Genomic DNA, 22,500 nt, shown 5'->3' with positions numbered 1-22,500 from the left:
TTTTTTAGTTTCTGTTTTGATGTTTTTGGTTTTGTTTTGTTGACGTTCTCACATTGTGTTCTTAAAGGGACGTTCTGTAGAGTCACATTTAAAGGGACAGGATGTCCTCTGTCTGTCTCATAAGCTGAAGGGACATGATCAAACCACAGTGATGTCTGTCCAATAGGAGGCCATCCTCTGGCGGTGTATGTTGACTTCCTGCCATCCTCTCTGCTCAGTCTGACTCTCTGTGTGGACCTCCAGCCTGAAGACCTGCAGGTGGTCTCCCAGAGAGCTCCGCACCTGGAGCACCTGCACCTGGAGCCCTGGAGCTCCTCCACCCACCTCATCAGGCTCCTCCCACATTTGTTCCCCAACCTCAGGACGCTCCGCATCAGGTGAGTCAACCTGTTTAGGCTCCTCCCACATATGAGGACACTCTGCTGGTCTCCATAGTGACCCCCTGGTCTCCATAGTGACCCCCGTCTCGTTGCAGACACCAACACCTGTTGGACGGAGACTTCTTGAGTCTGCAGCATCTTCAGCGACTCGACACTCTGGAGATCCTGGACTCGTACTACAGACCAGACCCGAGTGACCCGAGCTGGGTCATCTACGAGCCGAGTCCCCGTCTGCTGCAGCTGATCTCTGACCTACAGAGACTAACCAATCACAGAGTTCGAGTCATCACCAGCTCACACAGAGACGTGTTGTCCTGCAGTTGTGTCTGACCAATCAGAGACAGTCTGACACCTGCTGTGAGGGCGGGTCCTTGGCATAGGTGATAAAGGCCGTCGCCTAGAGCGCCTCTCACTGGAGGAGCCGCTGCTCATGCTGAAAAAAACAAAAAACAAGACGATACTAATATCCTGCCCCCGTTAACGGCCTTTGCTCCTGTTCTGTGTTGAAAATGACAAACGAACACATAAAGAACGAAATAATCACAAACTCAGCGCCGCTGTTGTTTCTCGTGTCCCTGACCCGCCTGCACCGTGAACACTCACGGCGCTGCATGTTGAAGTAAAAGTCGGGATGAGTTACGGATGTGCACCTCAGGTCACAGCGGGAGAGACGCTGACTGACACCTGTCGACAGGAGGTTAAAGGTCACCTATGTTTACATTTCTTTTTTCATAAAAAAGGACGAAACCTTCAAGGTGCAATTTATAAAACTAAGAATAGAGGAGGAGGAAAAAAAATCAAAATACAGAGGTGTGTCTTCATACCTCTTTAACATAAAAACGTTTGGTGTGAATTCAGTTCAATTCAAATTCAAACAACTTTATTAATCCCACTAGGTTCAATTCATTTAGAGCAGCAAGCTGACAAACTACAAAACAAACCCACACAGGAAACACACACGGCAGCTTTCACAATCCACAAAAGGCGAGAGAAGAAAACAGTGTTCAGGTGTAAAGCACTCACGGGGAATTTACAAGTCTGACCAGCGAAGGGATCGCAGGTAATCACGACGACCTGATGGCAAAGAGAAAATTCACCTGCAAGGATCAGCGGGAATCCTGGATACCTGGTGCCTTCCATGAGATTTGCTGATTACAGTAGGAAGTGAGGCGTTTCACATGCTGAGCGCCGATGATTTTAGAGCAGATTTTTACAACACTGTTCAGGCTGTCGTTAACTGTCAGGCTCTGAAACCAGCACATAAAAACCTAAAAACCCTCAATAAAAGATTTATAAAAACGACACAGGATGGCCGGCCTAAAAGAGGAGGAGCTTAGTTTGCAGAGAAGACGATGAAGACGTTTCATTTGTACTTTCTATCTCAGTTAAAGTCGAGCGAAGCGGAGCATCGAGTGGCTGAGCGGATAACGCAGGCGTCCCGTGGATGAAGGCCGTGTCCTCGCCGCAGCGTCCTCGGGTTTGACTCCTACTCGTGGCGCTTTGCTGCATGTCGTTCCTCTCTTTCCCCCTTTCACGCTACTGATCTGTCCTGTCTAATAAAAGCTAAAATGCCAAATAATTATCATATATGTATTTTTTTTTTAAATCAAGCAAAGCTAGATAATGATACAATGATAGCTGCTGTGAATTCGGGGATGTTTATGAATCATCTGAATATCAGAGCCGGTAGTTTATACAGTTCATTAATAACTTATTATTTATGTAGTTCATCGCTGCTGCTGAGTGCTGCTGTTTTTACACGGTAAGACCGTGAGACAGAGAGCTGAACTCAGCTGAACAATACGGACAAAAAAGGACTCCTGTTATCGGACTCCTGTTACTGTTTCATTGTGCCGCATCCTCTGATTTTATCAAAGAATAATCATCACGAAGAAATCCACTGCAGCAGGTGTTTGTCCTCCACTGTCTGCTGCAGGTCACGTCTTCGTCTGTGCAGTTATGTCCTCTACAAGTGTCCTGATGAATGTGGACACTTTAACTCTTCAGCTGCTGGAGACGAAACTTCTGATCTGCATCCGCACGAGGAGAGCGAACGAACGAGTGAACGTCGTTATTTTAGAGTGTGTAAAAGAAGAGTGTGTGTGTGTGTGTGTGTGTGTGTGTGTGTGTGTGTGTGTGTGTGTGAAAGAAGAGTGTGTGTGTGTGTGTGTGTGTGTGTGTTAAAGAAGAGTGTGTGTGTGTGTGTAAAAGAAGAGAGTGTGTGTGTGTGTGTGTTAAAGAAGAGTGTGTGTGTGTGTGTGTGTGTGTGTGTGTGAAAGAAGTGTGTGTGCGTGTGTGTGTAAAAGAAGAGAGTGTGTGTGTGTGTGTGTGAAAGAAGAGTGTGTGTGTGTGTGTGTGTGTGTGTTAAAGATGATTGTGTGTGTGTGTGTGTGTGTGTGTAAAAGAAGAGTGTGTGTGTGTAAAAGAAGAGTGTGTGTGTGCGTGTGTGTGTGTGTGTATGAAAGAAGTGTGTGTGTGTGTAAAAGAAGACTGTTTGTGTGTGGGTGTGTGTGTGTTAAAGAAGAGTGTGTGTGTGCGTGTGTGTGTGTGTGTTAAAGAAGAGTGTGTGTGTGTGTGTTAAAGAAGAGAGTGTGTGTGCATGTGTGTGTGAAAGAAGAGTGTGTGTGTGTTAAAGAAGAGAGAGTGTGTGTGTGTGTGTGTGTGTGTGTGTGCGTGTGTGAAAAAAGAGTGTGTGCGTGTGTGTGTGTGTGAAAGAAGAGTGTATGTGTGTTAAAGAAGAGAGTGTGTGTTTGTGTGTGAAAGAGTATGTGTGTGTGTGTGTGTGTGTGTGTGTGTGTGTGTGTGTGTGCGTGTGACATCAAAACTGTGTCTGAATACAGGAACATTTCCGTTGAACGGACTCTGATGAATCCCTTTAATATTCATCGATTTATTTTGATAATAATTAATAATTAAGTAATAATACACTGCTCAAAAAAATAAAGGGAACACTTAAACAACACAGTGTAAGTCCAAGTCAATCACACTTCTGTGAAATCAAACTGTCCACTGAGGAAGCAACACTGATCGACAATCAACGTCACACGCTGTTGTGCAGATAGAATAGACAACAGGTGGAAATTATAGGCAATTAGCAAGACACCCCCAGTAAAGGAGTGTTTCTGCAGGTGGTGACCACAGACCACGTCTCAGCTGTCTGGCTGATGTTTTGGTCACTTTTGAATGCTGGCGGTGCTTTCACTCTGGTGGTAGCATGAGACGGAGTCTCCAACCCACACAGGTGGCTCAGGTAGTGCAGCTCATCCATCAATGCGAGCTGTGGCAAGAAGGTTTGCTGTGTCTGTCAGCGTAGTGTCCGGAGCACGGAGGCGCTACCAGGAGACAGGCCAGTACATCAGGGGACGTGGAGGAGGCCGTAGGAGGGCAACAACCCAGCAGCAGGACCGCTACCTCTTCCTTTGTGCAAGGAGGAACAGGAGGAGCATTGCCAGAGCCCTGCAAAATGACCTCCGGCAGGCCACAAATGTGCACGTGTCTGCTCAAACGGTCAGAAACAGACTCCACGAGGGTGGTATGAGGGCCCGACGTGCACAGGTGGGGGTTGTGCTTACAGCCCGGCACCGTGCGGGACGTTTGGCATTTGCCAGAGAACACCAAGATTGGCAAATTCGCCACTGGCGCCCTGTGCTCTTCACAGATGAAAGCAGGTTCACACTGAGCACGTGTGACAGACGTGACAGAGTCTGGAGACGCCGGTGAGAACGTTCTGCTGCCTGCAGCATCCTCCAGCACGACCGGTTTGGCAGTGGGTCAGTAATGGTGTGGGATGGCATTTCTTTGGGGGGGCCGCACAGCCCTCCATGTCCTCGCCACAGGTAGCCTGACTGCCATTAGGTACCGAGATGAGATCCTCAGACCCCTTGTGAGACCATATGCTGGCGCGGTTGGCCCTTGGTTCCTCCTAATGCAAGACAATGCTAGAGATCACGTGGCTGCAGTGTGTCAGCAGTTCCTGCAAGACAAAGGCACCGATGCTATGGACTGGCCCGCCCGTTCCCCAGACCTGAATCCAAGTGAGCACGTCTGGGACATCATGTCTCGCTCCATCCACCAACGCCACGTCGCACCACAGGGTGTCCAGGAGTTGGCGGATGCTTTAGTCCAGGTCTGGGAGGAGATCCCTCAGGAGACCAACCGCCACCTCACCAGGAGCATGCCCAGGCGTTGTAGGGAGGTCATACAGGCACGTGGAGGCCACACACACTACTGAGCCGCATTTTGACTTGTTTTAACATTACATCAAAGCTGGATCAGCCTGTAGTGTGTTTTTCCACTTTAATTTTGAGTGTGACTCCAAATCCAGACCTCCATGGGTTAACAAATTTGATTTCCGTTGATAATTTTTGTGTGATTTTGATGTCAGCACATTCAACTATGTAAAGAACAAAGTATTTAATAAGAATACTTCATTCATTCAGATCTAGGATGTGTTATTTTAGTGTTCCCTTTATTTTTTTGAGCAGTGTAATGATAATAATAATAATAATAATAATAATAATAATAATAATAATAATAATAATAATAATAATAATAATAATAAATCATTATGAAACAGAAATGAACAAAGTCTGCATATCAAAATAAGAAGCTAAAACTGGCAGCAGGTCTCAAAGTTTTTTTTTTTTTAAGTACACATATATTTAGTACACCATGATGTTTTTGGGTCATTTTGGGTCTTTTTGACGACATACTATACTATGACATTTTCTATGACACATTATATTACAACATTTTAGGAACATTTTTTCAACATGCTATCACATTTTGGTGACATTTTTGACGACCTGCAAAAATGAAACAAAAAGTCATCAGTGTGACATTAAAAATGTGACAAAACCATCATAGTATGATGTCAGAAATGTCATTTAAACGTCAGTAAAGCATGTTGTTAAAAACCTCATCGAGAAGTATGTCATTAAAGTCTTTTACCAAAAAAGTCAAAGTTTAACAAGTTTTTAAATTATGACAAAAAGTCGAAGTACAACATGTCCAGATGTGTTCGGATATAAAGGCGTGGTTTATGTGCCATAAATAATCACAGCGGACTTCTCCACAGCAGAGTTTTATTAGAAACGTGACAGTAAAGGCAGTTGCGACAGAACTCAATGAAGTCACGAACTTGTCTCGTCTCTGCAGGACTTTTAGTGTTCAAAGACAAACTTGTCCACAGATCGGAGACTCTGCAGCTCGAGCGAGTGAAGAAACGTCTCTTCACCCTCTTATCGAAGAATTGTAGTTACAGCAGAATGATGAACATCACTGCGATCAGAAAATCAACGGCCCCCATTTGAATCACCTGGAGGAGACTTTTTACAAATATTATATATATATATATATATATATAATATCAACACGGCTAAAGCACCTGAAGTGAGCTGTGATGATCAATACGTCTCTAAACTTCTGTGATTTCGTCAGACTCTCCTCTGTTTGACTTGTTTTATTTCTGTTGTTGATTTTCAGAGCTCAGTCGGATGATCCAACCTCATATCAGTCGTCAGGTGATGAACACCGATATAATAATAATAATTATCATTTCAAGACGTTACAAAGTCAAAGAGAGAAATGTGACGCAGCAGCCTTCAGTCCGCGCTCAGGGTTTAGAGCTCGCGGGTGTTGGCTGTGATGATGATTGGCTGATGAAGGCTGACGGCTGTGCTTGTTATTTAGTTAATGTTTGTCATCGTAACTCAGGCAGCAAAAGCAAAACAAATGAATAAATGGTGTGGACACGGGAGGAGACAGAGGAGGAGACACACGAGAGGACAGGGGAGGAGTCAGGGGGGTCAGGTGAGCTCAGGCGGCGCTGGAGACAGCCAGTTTCTTCAGGTGATCCATGAACACCTGCAGGCTGACATCGTCTGTGAGGATAGGAGCTCCAGTGTCCTGCAGAGGAAACACACAACACGTCACATGGCAACACGTCGCATGGCAACACGTCGCATGGCAACACGACACATAGCAACACGTCATGTAGCCACACGTCACATGTAGCCACACGTCACATGTAGCCACACGTCACATGTGGCAACACGTCACGTGGCACACTTCAACACAGGGTCAAAGGTCAAAGCCTCACCTGTCCCCAGGCGTACATGTTATTGTGGGTCTGTGAGGGGTTAACTTTGGAGAGCAGGAAGCGAGCCTGGAAAACGAAAACAACAATAACAACAACAACAGACGGTTAACTTCCTCTGTGTGTGAACTGTTTTTGTGCATTTCTATCATGAAAGTTACGCAGATAAAACAAACAGTGAACATTTTTTCCCTTTTTTTAATGTTTAATATTTTGTCTGACTGTTACTACAGAATACTTTCATGTAGTGTCATAATGTAGTTGTGCATAAATAATACTGTGTAACACATATAGTGTATGATAGTGATGTATATGGTCCACTGAGGTTTTACACAGCTTCATACTGTTTATCACTGATGTTTGTGCAGAGTACACAGAGAGTACACAGAGAGTACAGAGTTCACTGATGTATTATTGATCTGTGATATTGAAGTCGAGTAAATTCATCAATATATGTAAAAAGACAACTTCCTGCTGTTTACTGCATCCAATGTTGGGCTTTTTAAATCAAAGTGACTTTCGTCAATATTTGTTTTTTCTTGACTTGTATTATACTTCATACGACAGTCTATACTACAGTAATGCAGTAATGTAAACTATCACGTGTGCATTCTTATTAACTGAAGTGTATGGTGATGAAATTGCCATAAAATTGAACGGTATATTATTTCCTAAAACACTTTATAGAAAAAGTCAGAGTATAGCATGTAAAAAAATAATAATAAAATATGTAATAAAAATTTCGTATAAAAGTCATAGCAGAGTATGCCATAAAAATGTCTGTTTTGTAAGTCATAAAAAGTTCATATAAAAAGTAATTTCATAGCATGCCATGAAATTTCACTTGAATCAGTATGTCCAAAAAATTCTCAGAGAAACTTTTAGTACAGTTTAACATTTTTCATAAAAAAATCAAATAAAAAGTCATAGTATAGTAAAAAATCATATATTGATGAATTACACACACAGAGATATCAAATAAATATCAGTGTACCGCTACATACAGTTGCGTGTATGCACGTGTGTTAGCGCCCCCACCTGGCTGCCTCCGTGCTCAGTGTCGATGTATCTGGGCATCGGAAAGCGAGTGTGCAGCAGCTCCTGAGCGTCGTCTACCGGAGCCTGAAGGAGGTGTCTGAAGTTCTCGTACTCCGCCATCTCCTGGTACCCCGCCTTCCTCCACTGAGCCACCGTCTGACAGACACAGAGCAGGGATTAATATCCTTCTGACAGACACAGAACAGGGATTAGTAACCTCCTGACACACATTCAGCAGGGATCAATAGCCTCCTGACAGACACAGAGCAGGGATCAATAAGGTCTTGATACTTTTGTGTAACGCTTGTTTGACTTGTTGACTTTTAATGAAACTGAGCAGAAAATCAACAGATCGATCACTGACAGACGATCGATCACTGACAGACGATCGATCACTGACAGACGATCGATCACTGACACAGGTGATGTGTGTATTGCTGTGTGTGTGTGGGGGTATCTGTGTGTGTTACTGAGTGTGTGTGTGTGTGTGTGTGTGTGTGTGTGTGTGTGTATTACTGTGTGTGTATTACTGTGTGTTACTGAGTGTGTTTGTGTGTGTGTGTATGTGTGTATTACTGTGTGTATATTACTGTGTGTGTGTGTGTGTGTGTGTGTGTGTGTGTGTGTGTTACTGAGTGTGTATTACTGTGTGTGTGTATATTACTGTGTATGTGTTACTGTGTGTGTGTGTGTTTGTGTGTGTGTATATTACTGTGTGTGTGTGTGTGTGTGTGTGTGTGTATTACTGTGTGTGTGTGTGTGTGTGTGTGTATTACTGTGTGTATATTACTGTGTTGTGTGTGTGTTACTAAGTGTGTGTGTATTACTGAGTGTGTGTGTATTACTGTGTGTGTGTGTTTGTGTGTGTGTATTACTGTGTGTGTGTGTGTGTGTGTGTATTACTGAGTGTGTGTGTGTGTGTATTACCGTGTGTATATTACTGTGTGTGTATGTGTGCGCGCGTATTACTTAGTGTGTATTACTGTGTTTGTGTGTGTGTGTGTGTGTGTGTGTGTGTGTGTGTGTGTGTGTGTGTGTGTATTACTGTGTGTATATTACTCTGTGTGTGTGTGTGTGTGTGTGTTACTGAGTGTGTATTACTGTGTTTGTGTGTGTGTGTATTACTGTGTGTATATTACTGTGTATGTGTTACTGTGTGTGTGTGTGTGTGTGTGTTTGTGTGTGTGTGTGTGTTTGTGTGTGTGTGTGTGTGTGTGTGTGTGTGTGTATTACTGTGTGTATATTATTGTGTTGTGTGTGTGTGTTACTGAGTGTGTGTGTGTGTGTATTACTGTGTGTATATTACTGTGTGTGTGTGTGTTTGTGTGTGTGTGTATTACTGTGTGTGTGTGTGTGTGTGTGTGTGTGTGTGTGTGTGTATTACCGTGTGTATATTACTGTGTGTGTGTGTGTGTGCGCGCGTGTTACTTAGTGTGTATTACTGTGTTTGTGTGTGTGTGTGTGTATTATTGTGTGTATATTACTGTGTGTGTGTGTGTGTGTATTACTGTGTGTATATTACTCTGTGTGTGTGTGTGTGTGTGTGTGTGTGTGTGTGTGTGTGTGTGTGTGTGTGTGTGTGTGTGTGTGTGTGTGTGTGTACCTCTCCGTGGTAGATGAGGATCTGGAAGAAAGTGTCCATCAGGAGGATTCTGTCTGGCAGGATGCTGCTGCTGTCCAACAGGACCGGCTGACTCACACAAACACACACACACACACACACACACACACACACACACACACACACACACACACACACACAGCTGGGTATTGACAGGTGTATATACAGGTGTGTGTTCATGTGTGTGCAAGTGTATACAGGTGTGTACAAGTGTGTGTACAGGTGTATTTACAGGTGTGTGTACAGGTGTATTCACAGGTGTGTGTACAGGTGTATTCACAGGTGTGTGAAAGTGTATTTACAGGTGTGTGTACAAGTGTATTCACAGGTGTGTAAAGGTGTATTCACAGGTGTGTGTGCAGGTGTGTGTGGTACCTCTGGCGGTCCGTTGAAGGAGTAGGCGTAGAGCACAGGTTGGATCATGATGAGCGCCTGCGTCAGGTCCTGTCTGTTGAACTGATGTCTGTAATACGAGCTCTCGTCTGGACTGTTGTTGAACACCTGCAGGAACGGAGAGCGCCGCAGGTGGAACATGAACTGCAACAGAACACAGGTGACACGTCACAAACAAACAGGTGACACGTCACAAACAAACAGGTGACACATCACAAACAAACAGGTGACACATCACAAACATACAGGTGACACGTCACAAACAAACAGGTGACACGTCACAAACATACAGGTGACACGTCACAAACAAACAGGTGACACGTCACAAACGTACAGGTGACACGTCACAAACAAACAGGTGACACGTCACAAACAGGTGACACGTCACAAACAAACAGGTGACACGTCACAAACAAACAGGTGACACGTCACAAACATACAAGTGACACGTCACAAACAAACAGGTGACACGTCACAAACAAACAGGTGACACCTCGTCACGTCAGAGTATTATGGGATGTGGCCCACCTGAGGGTAGAGGGAAAAGGTCTCAGAGAACCTGAAGGAGTTTGGATCGTCTTTGTGGTAATCGCCAAATTTCTGACACTGTAAACAAACAAACAAACAACTTTAACATCGATATCATCAATGACTCGGACCGATCATGTGATCAGTGCTTCAGGGACAGACCAGTCTGATCAGCTGTCTGTCCAACCATCGGAGGACGTCGGGACCCTCCTCCGTCTCCGCCCGGTATACTGCCAGCCTCGCCATCAAGATGGCCGCCGCCTCCTGATCAAAAGACGCCGCGATGCTCTGAATCTGAGTCTGAGCGTCCGCCCAGCTGGAGGGGGGACAGACACCACAGAAGAAGAGAGGAGTCCACAGGGTTAGCAGAGAACACAGAGAGAACACACAGAGAGAACACACAGAGAGAACATACAGAGAACACAGAGAACATACAGAGAGAACACACAGAGAGAACATACAGAGAGAACACACAGAGAGAACACACAGAGAGAACACACAGAGAACATACAGAGAACACAGAGAGAACACACAGAGAGAACACACAGAGAGAACACACAGAGAGAACACACAGAGAGAACACACAGAGAGAACACACAGAGAGAACACACAGAGAACATACAGAGAACACAGAGAGAACACACAGAGAGAACACACAGAGAGAACACACAGAGAGAACATACAGAGAGAACATACAGAGAGAACACACAGAGAGAACATACAGAGAGAACACAGAGAGAACACACAGAGAGAACACACAGAGAGAACATACAGAGAACATACAGAGAACACAGAGAGAACACACAGAGAGAACACACAGAGAGAACACACAGAGAGAACATACAGAGAACACAGAGAGAACACACAGAGAAAACACACAGAGAGAACATACAGAGAACATACAGAGAGAACACACAGAGAACATACAGAGAACACAGAGAGAACACACAGAGAGAACACACAGAGAGAACATACAGAGAGGACACACAGAGAGAACACACAGAGAGAACATACAGAGAACATACAGAACACACAGAGAGAACACACAGAGAGAACACACAGAGAGAACACACAGAGAGAACATACAGAGAGAACATACAGAGAACATACAGAGAACACAGAGAGAACACACAGAGAGAACACACAGAGAGAACACACAGAGAGAACACACAGAGAGAACATACAGAGAGAACACAGAGAGAACACACAGAGAGAACACACAGAGAGAACATACAGAGAACATACAGAGAACACAGGGAGAACACACAGAGAGAACACACAGAGAGAACACACAGAGAGAACACACAGAGAGAACATACAGAGAACACAGAGAGAACACACAGAGAAAACACACAGAGAGAACATACAGAGAACATACAGAGAGAACACACAGAGAACATACAGAGAACACAGAGAGAACACACAGAGAGAACACACAGAGAGAACATACAGAGAACACAGAGAGAACACACAGAGAGAACACACAGAGAGAACATACAGAGAGAACACACAGAGAGAACACAGAGAGAACACACAGAGAGAACATACAGAGAGAACACACAGAGAACATACAGAGAACACAGAGAGAACACACGGAGAGAACATACAGAGAGAACACACAGAGAGAACACACAGAGAACATACAGAGAACACAGAGAGAACACACAGAGAGAACATACAGAGAGAACACACAGAGAACATACAGAGAACACAGAGAGAACATACAGAGAGAACACAGAGAGAACATACAGAGAGAACATACAGAGAACACACAGAGAACATACAGAGAACACAGAGAGAACATACAGAGAGAACATACAGAGAGGACACAGAGAGAACACACAGAGAGAACATACAGAGAGAACACACAGAGAGAACACACAGAGAACATACAGAGAACACAGAGAGAACATACAGAGAGAACATACAGAGAGGACACAGAGAGAACACACAGAGAGAACATACAGAGAGAACACACAGAGAACATACAGAGAACACAGAGAGAACATACAGAGAGAACATACAGAGAACACACAGAGAACATACAGAGAACACAGAGAGAACACAGAGAACATACAGAGAGAACATACAGAGAGAACAGACAGAGAGAACACACAGAGAGAACATGCAGAGAGAACACAGAGAGAACACACAGAGAATATACAGAGAACACACAGAGAGAACATACAGAGAACACACAGAGAGAACACACAGAGAACACAGAGAGAACACACAGAGAACATACAGAGAACACAGAGAGAACACACAGAGAGAACATACAGAGAGAACACACAGAGAACATACAGAGAACACACAGAGAACATACAGAGAACACAGAGAGAACACACAGAGAGAACACACAGAGAACATACAGAGAGAACATTCAGAGAACACACAGAGAACACAGAGAGAACACACAGAGAGAACATACAGAGAACACAGAGAACATACAGAGAGAACATACAGAGAGAACATACAGAGAGAACACACAGAGAACATACAGAGAACACAGAGAGAACACACAGAGAGAACACACAGAGAACATACAGAGAACACACAGAGAACACAGAGAGAACACACAGAGAGAACATACAGAGAACATACAGAGAGAACACACAGAGAGAACACACAGAGAACATACAGAGAACACAGAGAGAACACACAGAGAGAACACACAGAGAGAACACACACAGAACATACAGAGAACACAGAGAGGACATACAGAGAACACACAGGGAACATACAGAGAGAACATACAGAGAACACACAGAGAACATACAGAGAACACACAGAGAACATACAGAGAACACACAGAGAACATAAAGGGAACATAGAGAGAACACAGAGAGAACATAAAGGGAACATAGAGAGAATATAGAGAGAATGCACAGAGAACATAGAGAGAACATAAAGGGAACAAAGAGAGAATACACAGAGAACATACAGAGGAGCTGTGAGGAACAGGAGCTGCAGGTGAGTCCTGGTCTGAACTGTCCTCAGCAGGTGCTGCTCAGGAGAGTTGGACACTCGGAGGTCGTTCATTGTTGAGGGTTTTTGGTGACTGCTGAAGGCCTCAGTCTCATTCACACAGCAAACCCCCCAAAACACCTGCTAACATCGGGAGTTTTAATGCAATGGGAGCGCGTTTGATCGGCTTTCACACCCGGGTCAAATTACTCTGCAGCAGACACGGGCTTTTATCGCCTCCGGCTCAGATCCGCATCGATGGGAACGCAACGTCCGTTTGAACGCTGTAATTTCAGCTCCTCAACTGGTGAGATGCGATGATGCGCCTTCACTAATTACCCTCCATCTCCTCCCGAGCAGCTAAAACATTGATTCAAACACACCTGCAGCGAATTTAAAGAGAGACTGAATCAGGCAGAGTCATTGTCGACCTGCTCTCCTGCCAGTCTGTGACATCACACAGACACAGCAACAAAACAATACACACACACACACACACACAGGCGCACACACACACAGGTGCGCGCGCACGCACACACACACACACACACACACACACACACACACACACACACACACACACACAGGCGCACACACACACACAGGTGCGCGCGCACACACACACACACACACACACACACACACACAGGCATGCAAGCAGGCGCAGGCACACACACACACACACACACACACACACACACACAGAGGCAGGCACACACACACACACACACACAGACACACACACACACACAGGCACAGTTTGAGCAGGAGTGAGAAGCCCTTTTTTTGTTGGTCCTGTTTCTCCTTTTAGGACTCGTGGTCGGACGTCTGTGTTTCCCGGTTTCCCCGAGACTGGTGTGTGTGTGTGTGTGTGTGTGTGTGTGTGTGTGTGTGTATGTGCATGTGCGTGCGTACTTCCTGGCAGTCGTGGTGACTCGGATGCGTCTCTGTCCTGAAGAGTGTTGGTACTGAGTGACAAACTGGATGGCTCCGCGGCCGCCCTGAGGGATCGGAGCGTTGTGCTGCAACAAACAAACAAACAAACAACAAACAGGTTCAACAGCTGCAAAACTCCGCACTGCAGATCAATCATCAATAACCAATCATCTGAATTTGACTTTATATCTCCCTGAGCCCAAAGTCAGAACTGAACTGAGAGAAAAAGCTGCTCTCTGCTCTGCTCCAGCATGGAGCCATCTAAAGAACCAGCTGAGGAACCATCTCCAGAACCAGCTGAGGAACCATCTCCAGAACCAGCTGAGGAACCATCTAAAGAACCAGCTGAGGAACCATCTCCAGAACCAGCTGAGGAACCATCTCCAGAACCAGCTGAGGAACCATCTAAAGAACCAGCTGAGGAACCATCTCCAGAACCAGCTGAGGAACCATCTAAAGAACCAGCTGAGGAACCATCTCCAGAACCAGCTGAGGAACCATCTCCAGAACCAGCTGAGGAACCATCTCCAGAACCAGCTGAGGAACCATCTCCAGGATCAGCTGAGGAACCATCTCCAGGATCAGCTGAGGAACCATCTCCAGAACTATCTGCAGCTTCGACACGTTCTGTAGTGTCCAGTCTGTCTGTCTGTCTGTCTGTCTGTCCTGTTAATCAATATTTGTGAGTCCCACCGTCTGTCTGTATTTAAGCTGAACATTAAAATCAAATTCATGAGACTGAAGAATGAAAATTTAATAATCCCCCCATCATCACCATCATCTTCACCACCACCATCATCATCATCACCATCACCATAATCATCATCTTCTTCACCACCAACATCATCACCATCATCACCATCATATCATCATCACCATCATCTTCACCACCATCATCATCATCATCACCATCTTCACCACCATCATCATCATCATCACCATCACCATCTTCACCACCACCATCATCATCATCATCATCATCATCATCTTCACCACCATCATCACATCACCATCATCTTCACCACCATCATCATCACCATCACCATCATCACCACCATCATCATCATCATAATCATCACCACCATCATCATCATCACCATCATCATCATCTTCACAATCATCACCATCATCGTCTTCACCACCATCATCATCACCATCACCATCACCATCATCATTGTCTTCACCACCATCATCATCACCATCACCATCACCATCATCACCAGCATCATCATCTTCACCACCATCACCATCACTATCTTCACCACCATCATCACCATCATCTTCACCACCATCATCATCACCACCATCATCATCATCATAATCGTCACCATCTTCACCACCATCATTCATCATCACCATCATCATCATCTTCACAATCATCACCATCATCATCTTCACCACCATCATCATCTTCACCATCATCATCATCACCTTCATCATCATCTCCGCCACCATCATCTTCACCACCATCATCTTCACCATCATCATCATCATCATCATCATCTCCACCACCATCATCACCATCATTATCCTCTTCACCATCTTCACCACCATCACCATCATCATCATCGTCTTCACCACCATCATCACCACCACCATAATCACCTTCATCATTAACATCATCATCACCTTCATCATCATCATCACCATCAGGATCATCATCACCTTCATCATTAACATCATCACCATCAGGATCATCATCATCATCATCATCATCTTCACCACCATCATCATCTTCACCACCATCATCACCATCATTATCCTCTTCACCACCATCATCATCATCACCATCATCATCTCCACCACCATCATCTTCACCATCATCTTCACCATCATCATCTCCACCACCATCATCACCATCATTATCCTCTTCACCATCTTCACCACCATCACCATCATCATCATCGTCTTCAACACCATCATCATCTTCACCATCACCATCACCACCACCATAATCACCTTCATCATTATCATCATCACCATCAGGATCATCTTCATCATCATCATCACCATCAGGATCATCATCACCTTCATCATTAACATCATCACCATCAGGATCATCATCATCATCATCATCTTCACCACCATCATCATCTTCACCATCATCATCATCACCATCATCATCTTCACCACCATCATCACCATCATTATCCTCTTCACCACCATCATCATCATCACCATCATCATCTCCACCACCATCATCATCTTCACCACCATCATCTTCACCATCATCATCTTCACCACCATCAGATTTTGGTGCAGCAGCGTGTGATCAGTCAGTTTTACTGATTCTAAAACTAACTGTGGGACAGAAAGCTGCTGTCTGATTGGCTGCTTCAGCTCCTCAGTGGTCTGAGGTTCACCATGATGATAACACACCTGCACACCTGTCATTACACATCACACACACACACACACACACACACACACACACACACAGAGGATATTGGAAGTTCAGATCATGTTGACATAAAAGTCAGCTGATAACTAAGCGTGTACGTGTGTGTTTGGTTGTGTGTTTGTGTGTCCTCATCATCCTCTCAGCAGGTGACCGACAGGTGCACCATGGCAACGCTGTCTATGGAGACACACACACAAGCAACAGGCCACACCTAATGCAGTGCTGGTGGGACTCTGATGGTCTCAGATGAGGTCTGAACTGATTCCTGATGTGGATCACACACTGGTTCATCTGGTTTGACCTTCGTCCTGCGTCCTTTTGACCCGTGGGACGCAGAGGACGGAGTTCTCTCGTCTGTCTCACAGAGCTCCGGTCTGCGGACGATGAAGAGTTGGACTGGTGAGCGCTGCAGACTGACAGATCCTCGCAGAGCTCTCAGGAACTTGTGAAGACTCGAATTTATCAAAACATCTGACATCATCAGCTTTAGTCAGCTCACCACAATGACTCATCTGACTCATGTCTCTGCAGCCTCACGTCCAACCTGCTCCATCTCTGTCTGAGACACCAGTGAGGACGTCTGCTGGTGGGGACTCTCAGTCCTGCAGGTCCTGGTTCTTCTCAGTGCTGCATCAGAGACAACTGGACTTGTTATTTCAGCTCACATCAGAGCGACTTCTTCACTTCAGCTTGGACAGTTTATGGTGATAAGACAGACCTCTCCGCTGTCTTTACTACAGTGGACATGTGAGGACATCATGAGACACACTGAGTCGTCCTCAGGTGAGTTCAGGTGCAGTTGTCGTGTGACTCATCAAAAACCACAGAGACTCTGCAGTGACTCCACTGGATCCTTCATATTTGAGACATCTGTCCACACTTCAGACTGAAGGACACCACAGAGGACAGCTGGGGTTCACAGTGTCCTCAGTGTGGTTTCTGAGGACGATTCATTGATCAGTTGATTGATCATCGTTGGATCTTTTGAAGATGTTCACTTTGGACTCGGAGAGGACTTCAGAGAGGTGAGTCAAAGACAACTGGACCTCACTGAGACAATGTGGGACAATATGGGGCATATTGAGACATATTGAGAAATAGTGGGATATAGTGGGACACACTGGGACATTGTAAAAGCAAATTTTGCTGTTTTTTAACAGTTTAAAAATGTAGCAAAGCTCGGCTGCTGACGTGTTAAAGACAGAAAACGTTGATCCTTTAACGTCACATTTTTAAACGCCAGCGGCCTCCATTGTTCTTTCTCTTCTTCTTCTACTCCTGAAATACACAACCGCACTGCATTGTGGTACCGGAGAGTAAACTGTAGGGTGCATGGTATGTATGCTCAGATTTGCTATGCATTGTGGGTATTTTATGATCCACTGAGAGCTGGAACACGACGACAAACCGGCGAACACGCCGCTCAGCACTCTGTGTGTGTGCCAAAGAACGGTTCCCAACATAGCTACTGCTCACAAATTTTCCAAAACTTTTCCAGGCCTGGAAAACAGTTTTTCTAACTCCATAACTTTTGCAGGAGTTTGGTGAACGTGGGCACACGGTGTATCAGCTGACTGGTTGGTGATGAAGGTCCTGGCTAGCTGAAGGATCAGGTTTGACCTTTGACCTGGAGAAAGCACGGTAAGATAATCCCCAGCTTTTACTCTGAAAGTCTGAGACCTGAGCTGAGGAGGAAGTCAATGATCTGCTGAGTCAGACGGTTACAGCTTATCCGCTGATTGCTCCATTGCCACGGAGACGGCTGAAAGCTGAGTCATGTGATCAGATGGCGATCTCGACATGTTCCGCCTCCTGCTGCTTCTCTTGAGTCTGTCTGACCCGTGATGTCACACTTCCTCTGTCTGAAGATGGCGGCCGGTCTGAGGACGCTGTACGGCGCTCTGATGGTTCTATCGGGTGTGGTGTCCGTCTGTGGGAACCTCCTCCTTCTGCTGGTGCTCCTCCTCAACAGGGAGCTCCGCTCTGACACACTGGGCCTCACCGTGAGCTTCGGCATTAGCGACCTGGCGCTCGGACTCTCCACCATCCCCTTCGGTGCCTACAACAGCCTGGCCCCAGCCTCCTGCTGCTCCGGCGAGGGCGCCGTGTGTCAGGGCAGCGGCTTTGTCTTCGTGCTCCTGCAGACCTCCTCCATGCACTCGCTCACCTGGGCCGCCGCTGACAGATTCACCGAGATCTGCTTCGCCCTCAGCTACCGCCGCCTGTGGACGGCGGGGCGGAGCCGAGCGGTGCTGGGTGTGCTGTGGTTGTTCTGCCTGCTGCACGCCGCCCTGCCGCTGCTGGGCTTCGGACGCTACGTCTACAGTGAGTCGCGGTTCCTGTGTTGCCCGAGCTTCACGCCGGACAACAGGTGGTCCGTAGCGCTGTGGATGTCATCGGGTGTCGTGGTGCCGATCCTCGCCATGTGCTCTCTGTACGGATACATTGTCTACGTGGCGAGGAAACAGGCGAGGAGGGGGACGTTCATGTGCAACGAGCTGCACTGCTACTACGTTCCTGCCAACAACTACCTGAGGAGCTCCATCGTCATGGTCACAACTTCAGGTGAGTTCTAACATGACCGACCACCGATCACTGACCACGCTCCCTCCGTCTTTGTTCAAAGCGACAGAACTTTATTTAAACTAGAGATCAGAAGTCCGTCTGTCCTGAGAGCGTCTCTGCAGAGACTCTGTGAGGACAGACAGAGCAAGACATGTAACATGTGTCAGCAGCTGTTTGTAAACAATAATGATGACATCATATGTCAACAACAGTCGCTGATCGTCTCCGTTATGTTTGTAAACAACAACAGTCGTTGATCGTCTCCGTTATGTTTGTAAACAACAACAGTCGTTGATCGTCTCTATTATCTGGTGTCTGATCTGGTTCTCTGCTTGGGGGGTCAGGAGCTGCAGGACTTCATTGTTTACTCTATTGAGGTAAAAAAATTGCATTTTTTTCTTATTGAAAAATTTTCAGCATTTTCTATTTATTTATGTTATATATTTAAAAAGTTGGTTTTTAGAATATATTAGCTGACCTAAGTAAATATCAGCTGCAATTTTTACAAATCGGTCAACGTACAGTGCCTGTTTTTTAAACATACTTTTTTTAGAATCTGGGGTTAGGGTTAGGGTTGGGGGTTTCTCGTTTTTTGAACAACAGTAGGTTAGGAGTATCGGATTTTAATAATTTTTCATACACACATTGTCCAGACTCAAAAAGACTAAAAAGAAAAATTTTAATTCACTGATTTGTCTTGCTCCAATTTGACATTGTGCACAGTATAGAGGCATTTTCTAATGTATTTCAGTGGGGTTTTAAATGGGAATAAAATACCTGTTTAGACTCTCAATCTTCCACTCCTACTTAATATCACATACTCACACACTCTCTCTCACACACACACACACACACACACACACACACACACACACACACACTCAGACGCTTGTTGCAAACATCTTTGGTCTTTGAAATGCAGCTGCAGATGCACCAAACATATCAGGCTTGTTCCAGCTCTGTTGGCCTCTGTCAGTCTTGATGAGGCACATGCAGAAAGTTGCTGTAAGAGACGGTAGTTTGGACAAATTTCAGGACAGGATTCAGTTTCTGAGCTGATTAACATGTTAACAGTTGAGTTAACAGTTGCAACTACATTTCAAGGACCAAAGATGTTTGCAACGAGCATCTGACTCTGAGTTTCATTCTTTGTGTGTGTGTGTGTGTGTGTGTGTGTGTGTGTGTGTGTGTGTGAGAGAGAGAGAGAGTGAGAGAGAGTGTGTGTGAGTGAGTGAGAGACAGTGTGTGTGAGTGAGTGATATTAAGTAGGGCTGGAAGACTGAGAGTCTAAACTGATATTTTATTCCCATTTAAAACCCCATAGAAATATAATATAAAATGCCTTTAAACCGTGCACAATGTCACACTGAATTATCATTAATGAATTATCATTTTTGTTTTTAAATCTGTATTGTAGGAGTCTGGACAATGTGAGTATGAAAAATTATTAAGATCTGATACTCCTAACCGATTGTTTTGGAAGTCTTTTCAAACAAAGGTCAGTAGTTCCCATGTAATCTTATGGGTTAGTAAACCTGTAAGATTACATGGACTTGCATCACAATTGTGGTACCTTTGGACTCAGAACAACTTGAATTTCAATGTTTGTTCTGTAAAAAAGGTGTTGACAGAGCTGATGAGGGGACACGTGCGAGGACACTGGCTGTCACCGTCACTGACGGGCTGATTTATACTTTATTCTAATCTGTCTGTAAACACGGAGGAAATGAAGCGGACTCATAAACTCAACACGGCAGGGTTGTGTGTGTGTCACCATGAGGACAGGCTGAGCTGTGTTTACCCTCCTGAGACTCTGTCATTACCGTCCTCATGGAGATACACTGCTGATGACGTCATCAGGTCACCACAGACCGCAGGCTCTCACCATCTTCAACACCACACTACCCATGATCCTCTACAGCTGCTGAGCTATATAGAAAAATAATAAATAATTTTAATAATAAATTCAAATTTCTATTACTCTATTATCATTTTTTGTGGCCCTTATAATGGTTGGCGTTTTTTTTTGTTTTGTTTTGTTTGTTTAAACACTTTTTGTTTTGTTTTTTTCCTTTAAATCTTTTTTTCCTGGCCTGGAAAATGCTATTTGTAAGTTCCAGACTTTTCCAGGTTTTTTCAGGACCTGGTGACAGTGACACAGAGCTCTGTCTCTGCAGGGATCCTCAGTGGAACCTGTCAAGGACGAAGACAGACGTTGACTGTCTGCTGCTCGCTCACTGCAGGACACGTCTCATCAGACTGACGTCCACATTAAAAGTCATGTAGAGCAGGGTCCAGGTTCATGTCCTGCAGGTCCCTCTAAATGTCCCCTCTGCTGTCTCTCAGTGTGTCTGCTAGTGTGCTGGCTGCCCTTTGTCTCCGTCTGTCTCTACGAGACGTTCAGCGGTCAGCAGAGTCCGGCTCTAAGCTCCGCCCTCTCTGCGTGGCTCGCTCTGACCAGCTCTGCCCTCAACCCCTGGATAACCTGCATGATGCAGACGTGAGTGAGACTGCAGAATCTGACGGCGAGCGTCTGGCCGCCTGTGACACATTAATGATGTCATCGCTCTGTTCATATGTCTCCAGCAGGTACAGGGCGGCGGTGCGCCGCAGCATCCGCAGGGTCATCCAGGTGTGTTTATGTTCTGAGACGCCACTGGAGTCCCGCCCCCAGAGCTCCGCCCTCCACCTGGACGCAACCAATCATATCAGCACAACCACGACCACAGCGGCAACACGCCCACCGCCATCACTGAAAACAACGACACCAACGTGATCACAGAACATCAAAACATCACCATCATCACAAAACACCACCGTCATCACCAAAACACCACCGTCATCACAAAACACCACCGTCATCACCAAAACACCACCGTCATCACCAAAACACACCGTCATCACCAAGACTCCACCACCGTCATCACAAAACACCACCGTCATCACCAAAACACCACCGTCATCACCAAAAAAACACCGTCATCACAAAACATCACCGTCATCACCAAAACACCACCGTCATCACAAAACATCACCGTCATCACCAAAACACACCGTCATCACCAAAAAACCACCGTCATCACAAAACATCACCGTCATCACCAAAACACCACCGTCATCACAAAACATCACCGTCATCACCAAAACACACCGTCATCACAAAACATCATCGTCATCATCAAGACTCCACCACCGTCATCACAAAACATCACCGTCATCACCAAAACACCACCGTCATCACCAAAACACCACCGTCATCACCAAAACACAACCGTCATCACCAAAACACCACCGTCATCACAAAACATCGCCGTCATCACCAAAACAAACCGTCATCACCAAAACATCACCGTCATCACCAAAACACCACCGTCATCACAAAACAACACCGTCATCACCAAAACACCACCGTCATCACAAAACATCACCGTCATCACCAAAACACCACCGTCATCACAAAACATCATCGTCATCACCAAGACTCCACCACCGTCATCACAAAACATCACCGTCATCACCAAAACACCACCGTCATCACCAAAACACAGCCGTCATCACCAAAACACCACCGTCA

At 45.4% G+C, this 22,500-nt stretch overlaps 3 protein-coding genes across 4 annotated transcripts in view; 2 read left to right on the top strand and 1 right to left on the bottom strand.

Annotated features, from left to right (window-relative positions):
• LOC121965947 (uncharacterized) overlaps positions 1-1,959 on the top strand; it is an 8,424-nt gene extending 6,465 nt beyond the window's left edge. Inside the window, exons 3-4 of the mRNA XM_088087587.1 lie at positions 167-377; positions 476-1,959. Coding sequence (XP_087943713.1) covers positions 167-377; positions 476-710 — 446 coding nt within the window. The 3' untranslated portion in view covers positions 711-1,959. The remainder of the gene's footprint in view (positions 1-166; positions 378-475) is intronic.
• Positions 1,960-5,447: 3,488 nt separating this feature from the next.
• sec23a (Sec23 homolog A, coat complex II component) overlaps positions 5,448-22,500 on the bottom strand; it is a 24,202-nt gene continuing 7,149 nt past the window's right edge. For both annotated transcript variants that reach the window (XM_088087582.1, XM_088087584.1), the window contains exons 13-20: positions 13,940-14,046; positions 10,220-10,373; positions 10,058-10,135; positions 9,512-9,673; positions 9,119-9,205; positions 7,516-7,671; positions 6,481-6,546; positions 5,448-6,287 (exon numbers count right to left, since the gene is read on the bottom strand). In XM_088087582.1, coding sequence (XP_087943708.1) covers positions 6,198-6,287; positions 6,481-6,546; positions 7,516-7,671; positions 9,119-9,205; positions 9,512-9,673; positions 10,058-10,135; positions 10,220-10,373; positions 13,940-14,046 — 900 coding nt within the window. In that variant the 3' untranslated portion in view covers positions 5,448-6,197. The remainder of the gene's footprint in view (positions 6,288-6,480; positions 6,547-7,515; positions 7,672-9,118; positions 9,206-9,511; positions 9,674-10,057; positions 10,136-10,219; positions 10,374-13,939; positions 14,047-22,500) is intronic.
• LOC121964502 (adenosine receptor A3) lies at positions 18,170-22,296 on the top strand. Its single transcript, XM_042514706.2, has 3 exons — positions 18,170-18,926; positions 21,273-21,426; positions 21,513-22,296. The coding sequence occupies exons 1-3, from the start codon at positions 18,206-18,208 to the stop codon at positions 21,700-21,702; spliced, it is 1,065 nt and encodes a 354-aa protein (XP_042370640.1). The 5' UTR covers positions 18,170-18,205; the 3' UTR covers positions 21,703-22,296.

Source organism: Plectropomus leopardus, chromosome 14 (assembly GCF_026936395.1).
Source record: "Plectropomus leopardus strain MGB_pleo_1.0 chromosome 14, ASM2693639v1, whole genome shotgun sequence".
In the NCBI taxonomy this organism is placed as follows: domain Eukaryota; kingdom Metazoa; phylum Chordata; class Actinopteri; order Perciformes; family Serranidae; genus Plectropomus; species Plectropomus leopardus.
Note: the sequence above shows the minus strand (reverse complement) of the source record. Positions and strands in the feature narration are given on the sequence as shown.

Coding starts and splice junctions, on each gene's coding strand:
- LOC121964502 (XM_042514706.2), top strand. CDS start 18,206: ATGTCACACTTCCTCTGTCTGAAGATGGCGGCCGGTCTGAGGACGCTG. Junction 18,927..21,272: donor CGTCATGGTCACAACTTCAG/GTGAGTTCTAAC, acceptor GCTGTCTCTCAG/TGTGTCTGCTAGTGTGCTGG. Junction 21,427..21,512: donor ATAACCTGCATGATGCAGAC/GTGAGTGAGACT, acceptor ATATGTCTCCAG/CAGGTACAGGGCGGCGGTGC.